At 48.8% G+C, this 18,576-nt stretch overlaps 1 protein-coding gene across 2 annotated transcripts in view; it reads right to left on the bottom strand.

Moving 5' to 3' along the window:
• The window catches only part of GMPR (guanosine monophosphate reductase), a 712,135-nt gene that overhangs the window by 584,373 nt on the left and 109,186 nt on the right, over window positions 1-18,576 (bottom strand). The window contains exon 1 of one of the 2 annotated variants that reach the window (XM_069613565.1): window positions 10,683-11,146. The exons of the other annotated variant lie outside the window; for it this stretch is intronic. Within the exon in view, the coding sequence (XP_069469666.1) occupies window positions 10,683-10,769 (87 nt within the window). The 5' untranslated portion in view covers window positions 10,770-11,146. Of the gene's footprint in view, window positions 1-10,682; window positions 11,147-18,576 lie in introns of those variants that run through there. 2 annotated transcript variants of the gene reach the window in all.

Genomic DNA, 18,576 nt, shown 5'->3' with positions numbered 1-18,576 from the left:
AATTCTGTGTGCAGAAATGGGGTCAGAACATGATGGTTTGCTCTTTCACACAGAAGTCAGATGGCTGTCCAGGGGAAGAGTGCTGCAACGTGTGTTTGAACTCCGAAATGAAGTGCGGCAATTTCTTTTGGATGTGGACACTGGCAAAGCAAACCATCTGTGTGATCCCCGCTGGCTTGTGCTCTTGGCATACCTTGCTGATATTTTCGATAAGCTAAATACCCTCAATATGTCTTTGCAAGGAGCCAATGCCAACTCATTTACAATGAATAAAAAAGTATTTGCCTTCAAGAGGAAGCTAGACCTCTGGAAACGAACAATTGGAGCTGGGGTAGCAGTTCAGTTCCCATTGCTTGCAGAAGCAATTGAGGAAACAGAGTACAACCTGCTGCATGTCCTAGAACCAATCACAAGTCACCTAACAACATTAAGGTCCAGCTTTGATAAATACTTCCCTGAAGAAAATGCTGGCATTAATGACTGGGTGATGCAGCCTTTTCTGGCAGAGGAGGTGGTGCATCTTCCATTTGATGCCCTGGAGGAGCTGATTGAGGTTCAGTCGGACACTATTCTGCAATCTGAATTTAGGAACATTGCAGTGGGTGACTTTTGGCTGAAGGTAATCCTGGAGTATCCTACATTGGCAAGGTCTGCTATACAGTCTCTCTTACCCTTTGGGTCTTCCTACTTGTGCGAAATAGGCTTTTCAGCATTGGCTGTACTGAAAACTAAATACCGCACATGGCTGGAAGTGGAGGACAACCTCAGAGTGGCGGTCTCAAAAATAAAGCCACACATTGACTCACTTTCTGCAGAGAGACAGGCCCACCCTTCCCATTAGTGCTTGCTCTGTAAAATCAAATTGCCTTCTGCTGAATATACTAATAGGAATGTATTTTGAGAAAATAAAAGCCCTACTGGAGAATGTTGTGTTTACTTGCACGGTTTCTATGTTTGGATTGGATGTGATTGTCCTAGTGTCTTGGAATGTCTCCCCAACAGCATATCCCTTCATAATTATGGCACCACGCATTCTGCAGCCCTCTCTATAAAAATAAAAAATAACACCAACACAGAGGGGCGGGGCAGGGGGGTCCCGAACAATTTATTTTCTGCTCAGGGGGGCCATGGCATAAAAAGTTTGAAGACCACTGGTCTATCTGGAGCTTTTTCATATTGACAATTTTCTGGGAACAAGAGCTCTTCTTGAACCAATCCAAACCATGGAATTCAGATTTGGCACTATTCGTGACCAGCAAACGTTCAGATCATCTGAGCTCCAAGAAAACATCTGAATTAAAAGGCACTACAAGCCAGGCCTCTCCCCAACTTCAGGACCTCCTGGGGCCAGATTACAGAAACTTTGCACCGGTGCAAGTGCAAAGTTGCACGGTATTAGCACTGGGGAAAAGTTTGCCCTATTTTTAAATACACTGGGACACATTAGAAAACTACTGCACCATGACAAGTGTAGTTAGACATATTAAAAGCACCAGGGCAAAAATTACCCAAGTGCAAAAAACATACATTTTTTATGCATTTTTGCATCAGGGCAAATTTTGCCCTAGTGCTAATACCATTCCGTAATACCACTCCTCAGTGACATTTGATTCAAGTAGATACTTTTTAGTTTCTAATTGCCATTGTTTCATGTTTCTGTGAGTGGTTTCTTTCTTATACTTTGACAAAATGTTGAGTAGCGAGCCTCCCTTTGAGGCTATAATGCATTTTCGATAGAGACTGCAGACTTTCCACATGTACATAGCATACAGGGACGTTAGTCCTAGTTCATAACGGATCAAACACATTGGTACAGATTTGGGTAAACGCAATAAGTTTTTCCAAAACGAGCCTTCTATGGTTGTCCAGAAAGAAAAATCACGCCATGCTCTTGTGTCAGAGCCATATAGCCATATAGCACCGTCGGTATGGCTTTCTGGCAATAAAAAATTAAAGCTGGCTTCATGGAAAAATTGCCATATTTGTGGTTTAATATTCTTGCCTGTGATGTGGCTGTATTCATTTTGGTCCTGATTTCACTGTAGTACGGGGCATCAGAAATAACGTTGTTTACATTTAGGCCCAGATATTTATACTCCGATACAATTTCCAGAGGTTTCTTCTGTATGTGCCACAATTGCCGAATTTTTCGCTTTGCGTTGTTGGTAGCCACAATCATAATTTTGGATTTCTCTGAATTTATGGTCAGTTTATTCTTATTAACATAATCGTGTAATTGATCCAATAACATTTGAAGTCCTCTTGCTGTTTTTGCTAAAAGTACGAGATCATCAGCATAGAATAAGTAAGGTATCGTATAATCTAGCAAACGAGGAGAATCAGATGTTATGTTCATGAAGTGGTTCATTATATCAGATATGTAAAAATTAAACAAAGAGGAAGCCAATTTGGTAATATGGGCCTATACACACTTATCTTAACGATATATATGGCTTTAACGATATATATGGCGATCCATTCTTGTATGAAATGTACATCACATTATAGTGATATCGTAACCATATTTTTCGTAGTGTACAATGCTATGTGATGCCACTTCCTGTTTGGTCAACGGGTGAAAGGTCGTGTTCCATCGCTACCCGCAATATCACTTCCTGTGGTGTCATCAGGGGTCAAGGGTTGTGTGATGTCACTTCTTCTACCCCTGGCATTTTGGTGAAATGACGTCCCTGTGCTTGCGGTCGAGCCTATCCTTTGTCCTGGTCCCACTTGAAAGGCTTTTGGGTTCACACAGTTTTCTAAAATGATTCCTCCTCTTGTAGTGCACGGGCCCCGAATTATTTCCACCATAACTTGATCCATTTACTTCATTTTAAAAGGTTGAAACCTGTGTCTGTTCTTTTTCTTCATTTGTGCATTCCTCCCTTTTAGTGCCACCTTTTTAATAAATGCTTACAAATAGGATAATGTTTGGACATAAATACCAGTCGCACTGCAGATGAGGTGAGGGCAATTGGCCTCTTACATCGCCTGCTAACAGAAGCACCCGAATCAATGTGCCCTGCGGTAAAACTGCAGACTCCACTCAAGCATAGACCTTCCCACGTGACCCGGATATGATTGGCAGGAGGCGCATATGTTGTCGTTCAATCAGAGATTGTTATTGTGCCTGTCTGTCATTTCTGCATTTTTTTGTGCATAATTTAACAGTGATGGTAGCGTAATTCAATGTAGAAAAACACATCTTATGGCTAAATTTCCTACGTGGAGGCCCCCAATCACTGCACCTGGCCGCTTAGAGGTTGTCACTGAGAGTGACGTCTCTCTTCGGCTCTCTTTCACCCACTCTATCGCCCTCAAGCATGTCTCGTTCTCCTCTCTCGCGATAAGGCCTGAATACGGCATGGGCCCGACCAAGGAGATCCGAAAGGTACTTCACAACAATTCCCTTCGAACTAGGCCCAAGCAACGCAGGTCTTGGGCAGCTTGTGTTTCCTGCCCGACTGGTTGCTCGGCTCTGGTGAAATGCCAAACTGGCCGTCAGCCGGTATTTCAGCTCTCCTGTGTTTTCTTTTTTTTCTGGTACAGCCCAGTCAGGGTGTCCTATTGCTTGCCCTTGATTGCCTTTCATTTCTCCTTCCAACCGTTCTTTCTAAAGCCCGCCGCGCTCCGCGCTCAACCAGTTAACTCTTCCTATCCTCCTCTCGCGCACAGCACATAGCTGTTATGGATGGGAGGGGCTGCGGGTGAGGGGTGGCATTTCGGCAGTAAGCGCATACTGAACTGGTCATGAAAAACCGGCGCAGCTACTGCAAACTGCAGTCAGACTGGCTAAAAGCGCCCTCACCACGGAGCTTCTTTTTTTAACTGTCTCTTTGATTTTGAAACGAATTCAAAAATAGAAAAAAAGAAATACAAAAGGACTTCCAAAATAACCCAACACTTAATATAAAAAAAATCGAATGAGGTAAAATGATGTATCATCTCGCATTCGTTACCTGAACCCCGGCTAAATACAGCAATACCACTACTCGACACTTGGTAAATGTGGTGTGTTGCCTCTTTAAGAACACGAAAATAAAAAGGGCCTCAGCATGTACGTGCGGGCACTGCAGCAGAGACCCAGGAAGCAGCAACTCTGTCTCCATATCTGCGCTTACTGCATGCTTGCCGTGTTCCCACGGCCTGTGTTGAGTCCTCGGCCTATGTGACCACAGAGCCGAGGCTAGCGTGTGCTGGTTGCTCCCAGTATTGGTGTCGGACATAGCTCCCAACCTTTTTTGTCACCAAGGCGGGTGAAAACACCCGATTTTCTTTTTGGCGGGTGAGAGGCTCATAGAAGTGAATGGGCGTATGAGGGACTTGGCGGGTGATTCACCTGCTTTCAAGGCGGGTGACACCTGCCAAAAGCAGGTGAGTTGAGAGCTATGGTCAGATCGGGAAATCCCGACACCCGCAGGGTGACCCCTGCCGTGCAATCCGCTGCGTGATCGCAGCCCTCCTGTCAGCCCGAGTGATCCCAGTGCATGGTGTGTCCCGCTCCGGTGCCCCGCGAGCAGGACACCACAGTAAACACAGTGCAGATTTGTTCGATTTTCCTGGACGCATTTCAGATAAAGGTTCAGAAGGGAGAAATCAGTAGTATCCCACACACCCAGTTAAACAGTGGTGACTATTTACCTGCACCAGTGATCAAAGTGAGCGGGAACGGTCGGGAGCGGTGTGCCACTACATTTATTTTTTTCTGTTTACCGTTCCTCCACTTTTTACGACCATATTCACCATTCTGTATAGAGGATTTGTTCATTCATGTCCCTGTGCAAGTGTAAACTTGTAATAGGAGTATTAGTTACTAGTCACTTAGACTATTGCAATGCCCCTGCCACAACACCTTGTTACATGTTGCACTATGCTTCTGCCTACCCTCTCCCCTGCCGACACCCAAGTTCCACTACTTTTTTCAGTACACTTCTACCACTGACTTGGACTCCAAAAGTGACCATTCAGTTTGTGCTGTGAACACGAAATGGGCCAAACATAAAACAATACAGCACAATTCCTACGTTTTGAGAGCAGGCACTCTATACTGATACTGTTAAGATTCCCGTGACTGTTCATAATTTATTTTATTTATTGGACATTTGTAAAGCGCCTATACAACAAATAGTGTTTCAATGTGCCACAAGACAAAAATGGGGGGGGACAAGGGAGAAAGATACAATACCGGTCCTACTAGGCCTTGTGACATTCGGATCGTGCAAATGCAGAACAAGAATTTTGGGGGTGGTGGGGGAGGAGTGCCAGTCTGTGCAAAAAACGAAGTGCTAAGGTGGGAAGGGAAAAGGGTGAAGAGGCGAGGTGCAAGTGCAAGTGGAAGGCAAGTGCCAGGGAATGCACGGAAGTGCACGGAAGAGGGGATGAACTGGGAGGGGGGCCTGGAGCCCTGTAGTACTCAGGGGGGAACCACGCAGTCACTGAGGCAGAAGAAGGCGTTAGCAAGGGAGGCGGAGAGTGAAGGAGGAGGAGAAAAGGAAGGTCTTGAGGAGCTTCCTGAGCTTAAGGAGATGGTGCTCAAGTCTGAGAGGGGCAGGCAGACCACTCCAGAGGGCGGCTCTTGTGGAGGAGAGAGATCTACACCCCACTCTTTGTTTAAAGAAGCATCTGATTTGCAGAGAGTTGGAGCTCTCAGACCAAAAGGATCTAGCAGGGAGATATTTAGGGAGAGAGAGTTGGATGTAGCAGGGTCCCAGGCCCCAGAAAGCCTTGTGGATTATGCAAAGCGCGGCGGGCTTTAGAAAGAACGGTTGGAAGGAGAAATGAAAGGCAATCAAGGGCAAGCAATAGGACACCCTGATCTTGCATTTGATCCTAGCAGCAAACAGGAGCCAGTGGAGAGAAATTAGGGCTGGAGAGATGCGGTCCCTTTGCTTGAGGCCAAGGATACGTTTTGCAGTCCTATTCTGGATTAGTTGAAGGGGGCGAAGGGAGGATGAAGGAAGATTGAGGAAAAGGCTGTTACAGTAGTCTACCCTAGAGAGGACCAGATCTCTGGGGATATTAAGTTTCTGGGGGAAGGTGAGGAAAGGGAGAATACCTCTGAGGAGGTGCAGCTGATAGTGGACCTTCTTGACAAGGTCCGCGATGTGAGGAGAGAAGGAGAGAGAGGAATCAAAGATGACACTAAAGTTTATTGCCTCACAAGGGGGTGATGTGAGGGGACCCATAGAGGGCGGCCAGAGGGAGGGAGGGAAGGTGGGAGCTTGGGTCCCAATGAAAAGGATTTCAGTGTTACTGGCATTAAGGCAGAGATCATTGGCAGCGCACCATGACGGAATAGCAGCCAGACAGTCAGGGATGACAGAGGAGGGACGCTTAAGGGAGAGCTGCGTGTCATCTGCATAACACTTTAAGGGAGGAGAGAAGGAAGAGCTCAAGTGGGCCAAAGGGGCAAGGTAGATGTTGAAAAGCCACAGCGAGAGGATAGAGTCCTGACGGACGCGGCAGGTAGGGGGTGTGATAGGGGAGACAAAAGGGACCAGTTGAACCTGGGAAGTTCAATTGGAGAAGAAAGAGGTCAACCAGTCCAGTGGCAGGTCTGGGATGCCAAGGGTGTCACAGAGCCGATTTGTCAGGGTGGCATGATTGTGTTGAAGGCAGAGGAAAGATCCAGGGGGATAACAGAAGAAGAGTTAGAGTCAAGATTTAGAGAGCAAAGATATCACGGGTGTTCAGTTGAGCAGTTTCCGTGCGCCTGGCTGCTCTGAAGCCAGACTGGTGGTCATGGAGACAGATGACAGATTTGGTGTGTTGGGTCGGTTGGGAGATGGCCAGCTCCTCCAGGAGTTTGCCCAGGTAGCGGGTAATAGAGATAGGGGAGTAGTAAGCAGGGCAGGAGGGGTTCGGTGGGGGCTTCTTAAGGCAGGGATGCACAAGGGAGTGCTTGAGCCAGTGGCAAAGGAGTGGGTACAGAAATCAGCCTGGAAAGGTGCAAGGGAGGCAATGTTGTCCTGTTTGGAGGAGACTTTCATAGAGAGGGCTAGTCTAGAGACCTCATCCGGTGCTATGGGTGAGAAGGAGGAGAGAAGTAGGGAAGGGGAAAGAGGAGTCAGGGGAGGCATGAGAGCTGGGGAGGGAGAGAGGTAGAGGAGAGTGAGGACAGAATGTCCTGAGTTTCGGAAAGAAGTGGGAGGTCAGAGATGTACAGAGGGTTAGGGAAGGTAGGGGAGATGTGGAGACTTCAGGAGGATTGGTGTGTTATTATTAGGCTTATTTATTCTAAAATCTACCTTTAAAGGTTTAACAGCAGGGATTAAAATACGTATTTGATGAGTAGCAGCTAAAATGAGGCATCACCTAGTAAGCAAGAGTTGCCACTAATAGGTAGCGCTCCGCAAATCTAGCTTCCACATGATGTACAAACGATAGGAAGGAAAGAATCGGAAGACAGGCCTTTTCTGTCTATGTTCCAAGACTCCGGAACCCCCTCCTCAATATCAGACTCGTCCTCTCGCTTCTGCAGTTCAGGATGGAGTTCAAGACCCTCCTCTTCAAGCGATGGCTCCTGCCTAACACCTATGTCCACACACAGTCCACCCCCCACCGCCCACCTGAGACTGGGTGATCTGATCCCCAATGTTTTCTATCCTGGTTGCTTGTAGGGCCCTTGCTGACACATTCACCACCCCCTCTCCTGTTACTCCCCAGTTCCTTGTTCTCTGCTTCCTTGCCATGTTCTTCCCCCTATGATTTTAAAGCGCTTCATTGCTTCCCGAAGCTAGGTCTGCGCTACACGAATTACCCCAATAATAATAATAAACTATACATGTTGTCCATTATGCTTTAAATGTCTTCTGGGTGTGTCATAATGCACCCTTATGCTGATACCACGTAACACACAAGTTAATGTCACATACGTGTGTTTCTATGGAACCAGCCAGCCAGGGGCGTTAAAAGAAGCTCCAGGCAGGACTAGATTTCAAGATAACCACAGAACAAGGTTCCAAGCGGGTGCTAAATCACTTGAAGTCAGTGGAAGACTGTGCACAATGGGCTTTCGAGAGCAGTGCCTCCCATTATGCACAGGCCGACTCAGATTGTCTATCATGCACAGCGCTCCAGGTCAGGAGCACTGCATGGCAGAGAGTGAAAATGTGTTTTACAATGGGAATCCCAACATATACTGGGGATTGACTATATGAAGTATATCACAGTGCAATGTGTGTTTATATTGGGCACGATTAACATAAACGTTTTTGCAGTGGCAATACTGGCTTATATTGGCACGAGCATGAAAACGTTTTTACGGTGGCAATAATGGCACATATTTGGCAAGGCCAAAACAAAAACATTTATTGTGCACAGCCAGATACAAGGGTTTTTACAATTATATGTTGGCATATATTGGGCACAGTCAGCATGAAAGTTTGTTTTTGTGACATGCTGGCATATACTGAACACTGGCATATACTGAACAGAGTCAGCATGAAAATGTGTTTTTGTGACATGCTGGCATCTACTGAACACAGTCGGGATGATAATGCATGTTACATAGCAATGAAAATGTGTTGCAAAATGCTCCTCGGTACTGTTGGCGACTTACCATGTGTTGGAGTTTATCATGTGTTGCCTACAAAACTGATTGTAAATTGTATAGCTTTTTTTAAACCAATTTGTTAGACATTTGTGCTGCAAAATCCACCATGTCACCTCATAATGCTAAAAAGCTTTTTAGGTGGAACACACCCCCCTGAACAACCTTTCACTGGTTGCAGCTCACTCGCTATGCTCGCTCGTGCACAATCAGGGATACTATTTACATGCCAGCACTGGAAAACTGAGCCAGCCACCATTTCCCACAGCAAGTTGAACCCCTGCTTTAATCGTATGCCTTCATGGCAGTGAGAGGCAATTTCTCTGTGAGCACAATGCGCTGCTTAGTTTTTATTTGCAGTACTGCTGCCTTTTAAACGTTGTATGGAGTTTGCTGCAGGTCCTTGTATATATCCACTGCCACAGCTTCCATATACAGCTCCACTGCATAACACGAGCTGGGAGCAGCGCAGGCAGTACCTACTGACTGTGCAACTCTGAGCGAGGCAAGCCTGAGGTCAAGGTTATCCAAAGTCTGGGCCTGGCCAGCAGCAGGGTTCCAAAGAGGTCACCATAGGGTCAAGGAAAGCATTCTGTGCCATCCAGGTGGTCATGAAGCCTATGCATTTAAGGTTTACATTTAAAGCTGTATACCAATGTGCTGATATGGAAACCATAGAAAGTTTCAGCAATATACACACGCTTTAAATGTAAACCTTAAATAATAACAAAGTTCCCTTTTTCATGCCAATATGCAGACAAACCTATTCAGTACAATGAGTACAGCCGCCGTGTTCTGATAATGTGTTGAACACCAGCCAATGAATGCATAGCTGTCTCAGAAGCAGGCCTTGTGAGTGAGTACACCGCAGGAATTTGAGTATTTTAGCTGGTGGTTGAGTGAGCGTTGGCCTGTGGGTGCTGCGTGGGAGGGGTTTCTTTTGGAAACACAGGGCCTTATGAGAGTGCCTTACTAATTGGAGGCACTACAGTGCATTTGTCAGCAATATCAGTATTGATTCAGGCCCTGGTGACGATTTCCTGATGAGTATCTGACAAACGCAAAAAAACCAGAAAGCCCACATAGGCACATCACCCATGCATGGTAGGGTTAGCGTTCAACAGTTCTCACAGTGGGGCCTGCGAAGTAAACACGCAGGAATAGGCCAATTGTATGGGCCGTGTTTTCATTTCATAGGGGGCGTTTTCACTCAGCGAAACGTGCAATCCTCCCAGAATCCCGTGCACCACACTTACGCAAATGAGGGAAGTAAGTTCATAGAGCTGACACAGCAATCCTTACAATCCCTGCCTGGAACGTGATGGGGAGTGCCAGCAGACTTCTGGTGCCCTTCCAGGACAGGCCAGCCCACCACAGCCACACCTTGTTTTGCAAGCACAGTTCAGTAATCAGCAATCACGCGAGAAGATCAACAGCGACAGGAGGTCGTGCATATGGCAGAAGAGCGCTATTCAAATCCCATGTAAAATATATTTATTTATATATTTAAAAATGTCCCTTCAGCCTCCAAGCGCCCCATCACTTTTTAATATCAGGTGATGAAATGTTTGTGACTCCCCGGCACATTAATTATGGGTTTCCCTGATGCACCTGTTCTGCGGGAGCGCTGTGCTCCTGGGCTATCACAGAAAGTAATGTACACAAGCGCACAGTTTGCGTGCTCCTTGCCCAGCCTGACACCGTCACCCACGGTGGAGAATTCCCAGGTGTATATCACACCCACACCACCAATTCAACTCACATGTCACATTTACAAAGTATGTTCCCAAACCACCGTCATACTATTTTTACATGTATTAGCACATAGAGTCAAATAAACAAGTACACGGAAAAGCCAATACCCTGCAGTTTGCAAAAAAAGACCCACTCATACAAGGAAACTACCACACGGGGGTACCTATATTCAGTGGCGACGCCAGGAATCAAATTTAGGAGGGGCAAAGAGGGGACCAAAGCAAAAGTAGGGGGGGCACAGACAAACGTAGGGGGAGAACATGGTCACTGCTCGTCTTAGGTAGGGGGGCACAGGGTTTCACAGGGGGGGGGGCAGGACCCCTCCCTAGCGACGCCACTGCCTATATTACCGTAAAAGGGGAAAAGAGTGTATTACCTCTGATCTGCTTTTCAGGCTGCTTCGTTTGGGTCGGAAGAGCACATCCTTGAAGTCCAGCTTCAGGTCCGCATCCACCCGCGGCATCTTGTCGGATTTTCCAGCCCTTTGGCACTTTAATGTTGTTTTATTTCCCTATTTTCCTTTCTGCAATTGTTCTTCCCTTTCTCCCTCCTGCGCCCCTTTCCCCGCTCTTTATTTCCCCCCTCTCACTCTGACCAGCTCTTGCCCGGCTCCAGAGCTGAGGCGGCCAAAGCCTTCCCGTTCCGCCGCGCGCGTATTTATAGCGAGCGGAGAGGCGCGCGTGAGAACCCGAGCCGCATCGCTTTATTAGGAGCGGGCTGTTTTTAGAAGGCGCTTCGGCGGCGGGGCCACAGCGACGGGCAGCGACTGCAGCTGCAGCACCCCTGGATTCTGCTCCGCCGCCTGCCCCTGGGCGCTGCGTCGCCGCGTGCGTGTATGCTAATGAGGCCGAGCCGGGCGCTCCCAGCCGCAGTCCCACTCTAAGTCAGCGAGGCTATCCAAGGCACTGCAGTACGGTGATGAATTGCTTCCTGTGGGCCGCGGTGGGAAGCACGAGCCCTGCCAGTGCGGCACTGCTGCCCCTTGAGTGAATTGAAAGCGCACGCCGAAGCCTCTTATGATAACCGCGACGGCAATTTATATATAACTCGCACCACCCATTGAATAATAGTAGTGTTTATGTTACTCATTTCGCAAACCTAATGGCACAGCTCTAGGAACTCAAATGATAGGTGTCATTATTGCCCATTTTTGCTTAATTATTGCACAGCTCGATAGCGTTCAATCAAGGGGCCGATTCATGGGACAAACGTGCGCCGAAAATCCCAGCGCAAGCAGGTGCAAGGTGGCGCAAGCATGAGAAAGGAAGCGCACGCACACGCGTGCGACTCAAGGAAGGCGCTGCGCTTGTTTCCCACTGGTTGTGCGCCAAATCGGTGCATGTCGCACGTGGGCACACACGTCATCAAACGGCGTGCGCTACGCGCACAGCAAAAGCGCACATAGCACAGCGTACAAAACAAAAGTAGGCGGAATGGGGAATAACGCGTGAAAAAGAAGGCATAACTGGGGAAGTACTGCAGGGAAATACACGGAACGCCCACACACACGCGAACAACCCGTATTCATGGACTCGAATACGGGAAACCCGCGTACGGCAAAAGACGCACACAGGCGTGAACGCGTCCGCCACACGAAGGCAGGCAGAAGCGTCCCTGCGCACAGTATAAAAGTGCGCGCAAACAACAAACACATATATACAGCTACAATGAATGCCCCATTTGTTGCAGCACTGATCGTGGGATACCGCAGGAGGAGGAGAATAGCCAGGGCACGCATTTTTTTCACCACGGACAAGCCTTTTTGGGATGCCTCACGACCAGGTCTACGGCAGGTATAGGTTTCCACCCCGTATCATCCTAGATCTGGTCAGGGAGTGGGAAGATGACTTTACATCCCCCACCCTTTGCTCCCAAGCATTGAGCCCCTTGGAGAAGGTGCTCAATGTCCTGCATTTTTTGGCCACTGAGTCATTTCAGCGGACTACTGCCATAGAGGGGGGGTCTCACAGGCCACGCAGTCACGCTGCCTACACCAGGTCTTGGCTATCATGACAGCGCGCCCCTCAGTCCGCAGGCACGTATACATGCCCAGAACACCCGCAGAAAGGCAGACCGTTGTCCTGGACTTTTACAGGGTGGCACACTTCCCCAAAGTGCTCGGTGCCATAGATTGCACCCATGTGGCCCTACGTCCACCTAGGGCCACTGAGCACATCTACCGAAACCGCAAGCACTGGCATTCCATCAATGTACAGGTGGTATGCGATGCAAAGGGAATCATCACCTCTGTCTATGCAAACTACCCTGGCTCCACCCATGACAGTTTCATATACAGAATGTCCACCCTGAGCCGGGCCCTGGAAGCTGGGCAGCATGGCGACACATGGCTCCTAGGTGAGTGAGTTCAAATGCCCTTGCACATGCATGCATGTCACACACACAAATACACAAACCCCAATAATCACAACAATTATCAACCCTCCAGGGGACAGTGCCTACCCTCTGAGCAACCACATGATGACACCAATCCGGAACCCCACCACACCACCCCAGGTAAGATACAACGCGGCCCATATTGCAACCAGGGCCATAGTGGAGCGCACATTCGGAGTGCTCAAGTCACTCTTCCGCTCCCTTGACCGCTCTGGTGAGCAGCTACTCTATGCACCCCCAGTAGTGTGCAGGATCATTGTGGCAGCATGTGTCCTGCACAATGTTGCAACACGGCAGGGCGTACCGGTGGACATGGTGGTGCCCCCACATCCCCAACCAAAGGCACAGGCGCTGCCCATGGGTGGGGATAGGGCACGTGGCGAGGAAGCCCGGATCCAGCTTGTGGACACATTTTGCACCTAAACTCCCACCCCTGCGGAGTGCACACAGCCCTGGCACATACCAGGTGACAATCGATGACAAAGAGACAGTCAACTGTCACAACCTTACCACCCTGAGATTGTTGCCATGGAAGTGCCACATTGTGTGCATCCCTAGCTACTTAAACACAAACAATCCTGTGTGACCAAAAGGCACACATGCAAGGTGTGAATCACACACACCTGCAAAACAGGCCATGACGATCACTGGTATGTCACTCAAACCCTCCCAAACCACAACATGGCATGGCAAGCAATAGCCACACACCAACACAGTAACAATAACGTACACATTGCCATGTGAAAAATGTAAATTGGCATCAGACAATGATGCCTGACATGGAATCAGATGAAATGACTGACCAACAACCTCCCACCCAAAATAAGTCATACCCAAATGCATTCCAAAAGTCGTAGTTGTAACATAACAATGAATGCCTGTCTACATGCACACTGTGCATTGCAAAATCAACACTGCAGCTTCTGTGTGCCGTGTCCACCTCCTGTAACACACTGCTCAGTGCACAGCACAGTTAACAGCCATTGCTTGTGATGCACACCCTGAGCATCACATCTAAGCGACAAACCACATCAAAAGGCAAATTAGGCATGTACATGATCCACAATTGGTCATAGGACATATGCTGCAGGGACACAGTGGGCACCAGAAGGAAAACAGAGTGTACACGTGGACATGAAGGGTGGTTGTACGTGTAGTGCATTATAGTGCGAGTGTGTGGGTCAGTAGGGACATGCACTCAACATATGCATGTGCAATCAAGTGACCATCAGTGTCCTCTACACATCACATGAGAACATTCACCACGTGTACACCCAGCATGTCAAACCACAACTATCCCCTCACACCTGAAAGGTAAACCCAACACATGAACAGGCATTGATCAGCAGAACACATCATGTACATAGGATACCACAATTACAATGTCAGGGTGCCCATCACACTGCAGGGCAAGGCAACTATCACCAACAAAACATCCCCCCTCCCTCACAAATCACCATGACCCACTGAACAACTGCACCAGGGTTATGGAGCCCTCATCCTTGAATTTCACATGGCCACAGGATCACCCTTCCCCTTTGTCACCATCTCCCACCTTGTGTGTAAAAGGTTGCCTGCACCCTCAGAGTCCACCTTGATTTGCAAAAACACTACATCCAAGAGAACTCAAAGCAGGCCAACACAGAAGCCAAGCAAAAAGCCTGCAGGCAGAAAAACTAACCAGAGCAGCCTCCAGTAGATGACTTGAAGTGGCAGTATCTCACAAAGGCCAAGTACTACCACAATGACATAACAACCAAGGTAGCACAGTAAAACAATGTCACAACAGGATGTGTATCATGTGTGGTACATAACATAGAATGATGTACCACAAACCGATGTGTACTGTCACTGCTCCCGTGTACAGGTACAGGAGTGGCACGAACCAACCACCCCCACTGTGGTCTGGGTGGCTGCAAGGTCAAACTCACACAGGCCTCTGAGACCCTGGTGGGGAAGGAGGGTCAGGTATATGCAGTCGGGACAGGCGTTGGCATACTGGATAACCGGAATGAGGGGCAGGAGAGGGGAGTAGGATTGACAGAGGAAAGTAGTGAATGCCCAAAAATGTAGTACTCACATTACCCATACACAATCATACCAAACTTGTTCATCATGCACATAGCAGCAATTCACTGAAATGCAAGTCAAAGAGAAACTTATCTCTGGGGTGAGTGCTGGCCTCCTGCCTGCACACTCTCAGGTCCGGTAACAGGAGCACTTCAATGCTGCAAAGAGAGCCACAGTTAAAAATCTGTGTGTGCCCATAACACACAAACACACCACCAAATATGCCCCAAAGTAACAAACTACTCTACAAACAGACAATCTGGTGTGGATGCTTCGTACCCATACGTAACATTACCCCATGATGGTTCATACACAGTCAATGCAGTAAGTCAGGTGCCGGTGGGTGCGTGGCAAATGGAACACCAATTTGTCACGATTCACACAACATGCAATGTTCCCTGGGTAAACAGGCAGACGCATATAGCAAGGCATGACTTCAGAACAAGCGTGTTCCACCATGACCGAAATAAAGTAGGCAGTGCATGTTTCAAATTCTACATGGAAATGAAATGCATTGCTCCCGAGTCTGTTCCTTGCTGTCTGTCCCTGTGAGCTGCTTCTCTCCATGTCTCGGAACGCTACATGGGTGATACAAGTGCCTCAATGGACCATGGTGGACCGGAGGGTATGTGCCACTGCCCCTGCAGGTGCCCCAGCCAACCTTACAATCAACTAGCCATGAGTCCACCAACACATCTGAGCTGTATTGTGCGCTTCAACACCAATATTCGTCCAAGCTCACTCTCAGTGCTGCTACTAAGCATGCATGTGCAACTGGCCTGGTGGAAGGTTTGCTGTGTTGTGGCCCCACTGTGCTGCTCACCTTGCCTGGAGTCCCTTGAAACACGTCAGCAGTTTTAGGATGTATGATTGCGATCCCTGTGCCTCTGCTTGCGCACACATGTGCATGTGGGCACCACCAAACATGTCCAGATTCCAGACGTCCAATGGCCCATGTCTGCTGGCAAAGGTGGTCTGGAGGCTCATCCCCCTGCAGAAAGGGCATGAAACACATGATTAATGCATTAGATCCCTCTATGTGTGTCTCTTCAGGCATCACATCACTGGACCATGTCAGAGACGTACATCAGAAATCACACCATCAGTCCGTCTTTCACAGACAAAGTGTGGAACACACTATCTACGGCATGAATTGCAACAAGCACATGTACAGTAAAGATAAGAAACATACTACACAATGCATAGCAATGAATGTACACATGAATCATGAAACACCCCATCTAGCAAAAGCAGAACAGTGGTCAATAACACCCCAATCATCCCCACTAGGGGTGTTAATACAAGTTCCACAGCAGCAGACATGCCACAGATATGACAGTCCAAAGCCCTTGTGTAATAGGCTGTTACACCGAATCATCCTTGCGAGCCCATGGATAAGGGAAGCAGGAGTGGCATATGTGAGTCAAGGACCCCAAGCAGCAAACACATACACAAGACAAGCCTGAAGGGCCCAGCTGGAACAGACAGTGGATGCTTTCAAAAGCCACAAAGCACCACACTGTCACATGACAGCACAATAGACAAGCAATTTTAAACTATATTAACTAATTACACTAACTATGAAAAACCTAAATTACCTAATTAAACTAACTATCAAACAGAAACTTAACTAACTAAACTAAAAAAAAAATCAAAAATGGCCACATACGACCCGGGGGTGGGGGGCACCCAGGAGGGGGGAGCTACAGGGTGCTGCTCAACACCCACATGCAATGATGCTGAGCCAAAAAGAAACCTCCATGGGCTCAACGCCTACACAGCCCGACCTATGTGGGAGATAGATGGTCGTCCGAGTCTGGCTCATCCTGGAAAGGAGGACGTGGCACAGTAGCCTGGCCACGCCTATCCGCAGCTTGCCCCTCGTCGGCAGCAAGTCTGCCAGACGGGTGAGCCTGGTTCTGTGTGGCGATGACTTGTAGGTCTGCATGCAGAACCGCCCATGATACACGTGCTTCCTCTTGCAAGGTAGCACGTGTAACATGGAGTTCCTCCTGCAAGGCCTCGCTGGACAACCGCTGCACCTCCCGGCAAGCCTGTAGCTCAGCCGAGATGGTACGCTCAAGCTGTGCAAACCTCTCCTCTGACCGCTCCCTCTGGGACATCAGAAGGACACCCAGAGTGGATTTGAGGGAAGCATACTCCTCCCTCAGGGCCTCCATGTGTGCCTCTGCGTGAGCAGCAATTGCTTGACGCAGAGACAACATTTCAGCCTGGCGTGCTCTGTCTGAGGCCACCATGCCCAGCCTGAGCGAGCGGGCCGTGGACCGTGCCGGCTGCTGCTGGAGAAGCACCTGCCTAGCAGGGGGGAGCACGGATCGGGCCACACGCTCCATGCTCTCAGCGATGTTCTCCATTGCTGCCCCCTGCCGTTCTGAATTGGCAGTCATGTCTTGCTCCCACTCAGTATACAGCGGTTGCGCGCGGCGACCGCGTTGCTGGGCTTGACCCCTGCGGGACCCAAGGACCGGGTGTCCTCGTCGTGTTGGCACCGCCCGTGGCTGCATGACTACATGCCTCCGTCGACGTGATGTACCAGGCACATCAGTTACTGGTGTGGAGGGTGACCCTGCGTCCCGACCCACCATGGGCGGAGGTTCCAAGACTGTCTGACCCCTCAGTGCAGGTGTCGCAGACAGAGGAGTGTCCACATCAGAATCACTCACCCCTGACACATGGACCTGTTGCTCATCCAACTCGACATGGACGTCAGAGTCGTCATCAGGGCTGGACTCATAGGCAGCCAGAGACAAGATGGCCTGTAGCACTTGGGGGTTTTCGTGGCCTGCCACCCCACGACCCCCACTTGTGCCGGGTTGATGTAGTGATACCCTTTGCCTGGCATGACAACACCATCCTCCGGCTCCATTGCGTCATCATCTGAAAAATAGAGAGAAAAAACGTCACGACACGTCAGAAGCATACAACACACACACACACCGACAACATCAGGCAGCCATGTGACACACAAAATAGAACCTGGCATGCATGCTGGGTGAACTTGGAATTGCTTCTGTGATCAGACCTGTTGAAAGGTGGCAGTTTGCATTGAAGTGGGTCTATGCAGTGCAGCCAATGTGTATGTTACTCACTACCTACATGTACAAGTACTTCATGGTGTGTGTCAGAAAATGTGAAGGCAGTGCAAGGTCAACTTCAGGCATCACGTGCAATGTGCATTCAATGGATAGCATATCTACAAGCAAAGCACCCCTCCACCCAAGTGCAAAAGCATGGATGCCTAGCATGGTATCAAACGGCTGACCATAGACCTGTGTATTGACAGGCAGTGTTGACTAGCATCAACAGCTTCATGTGAGTCAAGTGACAACACTGCAAATGATGATGGGACAGTAAGCAGGACACATGATGAAACGTCTGGCGGCCACCCACGTGTGAAGAAGACACTACACCAGTTGGACAGAGTCATTGGCCATTAAACAGGCTGAGGCCTGTGACCCACCCAGATTCTCAGACCCTAAACGTGTGCAACGCAGTACTGAGCCACAGTTGACATGGGAAGGCTGATGAAATGCCATGCAATGTATGTCAACCAGGACTTGTATTACAGTGATCGTCCAGTCAAGGACACATAGCGGCATGCGTGCAATGCACATGGAGCATGAATGGGCACTCATGTCCCTGCGGGTCATCTGACCTCTGCACAGTACAAGTGAGATACCCTGCATCAAGTACTAAGGCTTTACCACACAGCATATGTCTGGCAGGTGGTTGCGGGAAGTTAGCATGTACACAGGACGCATTAACAGGGAAGTACCCAACGGCAA

Source organism: Ambystoma mexicanum, chromosome 5p, assembly GCF_040938575.1.
Source record: "Ambystoma mexicanum isolate Mex_15411 chromosome 5p, UKY_AmexF1_1, whole genome shotgun sequence".
Taxonomy (NCBI): domain Eukaryota; kingdom Metazoa; phylum Chordata; class Amphibia; order Caudata; family Ambystomatidae; genus Ambystoma; species Ambystoma mexicanum.
The sequence above is the reverse complement of the archived record's forward strand: the minus strand, read 5'-3'. Positions and strand labels throughout refer to the sequence as shown.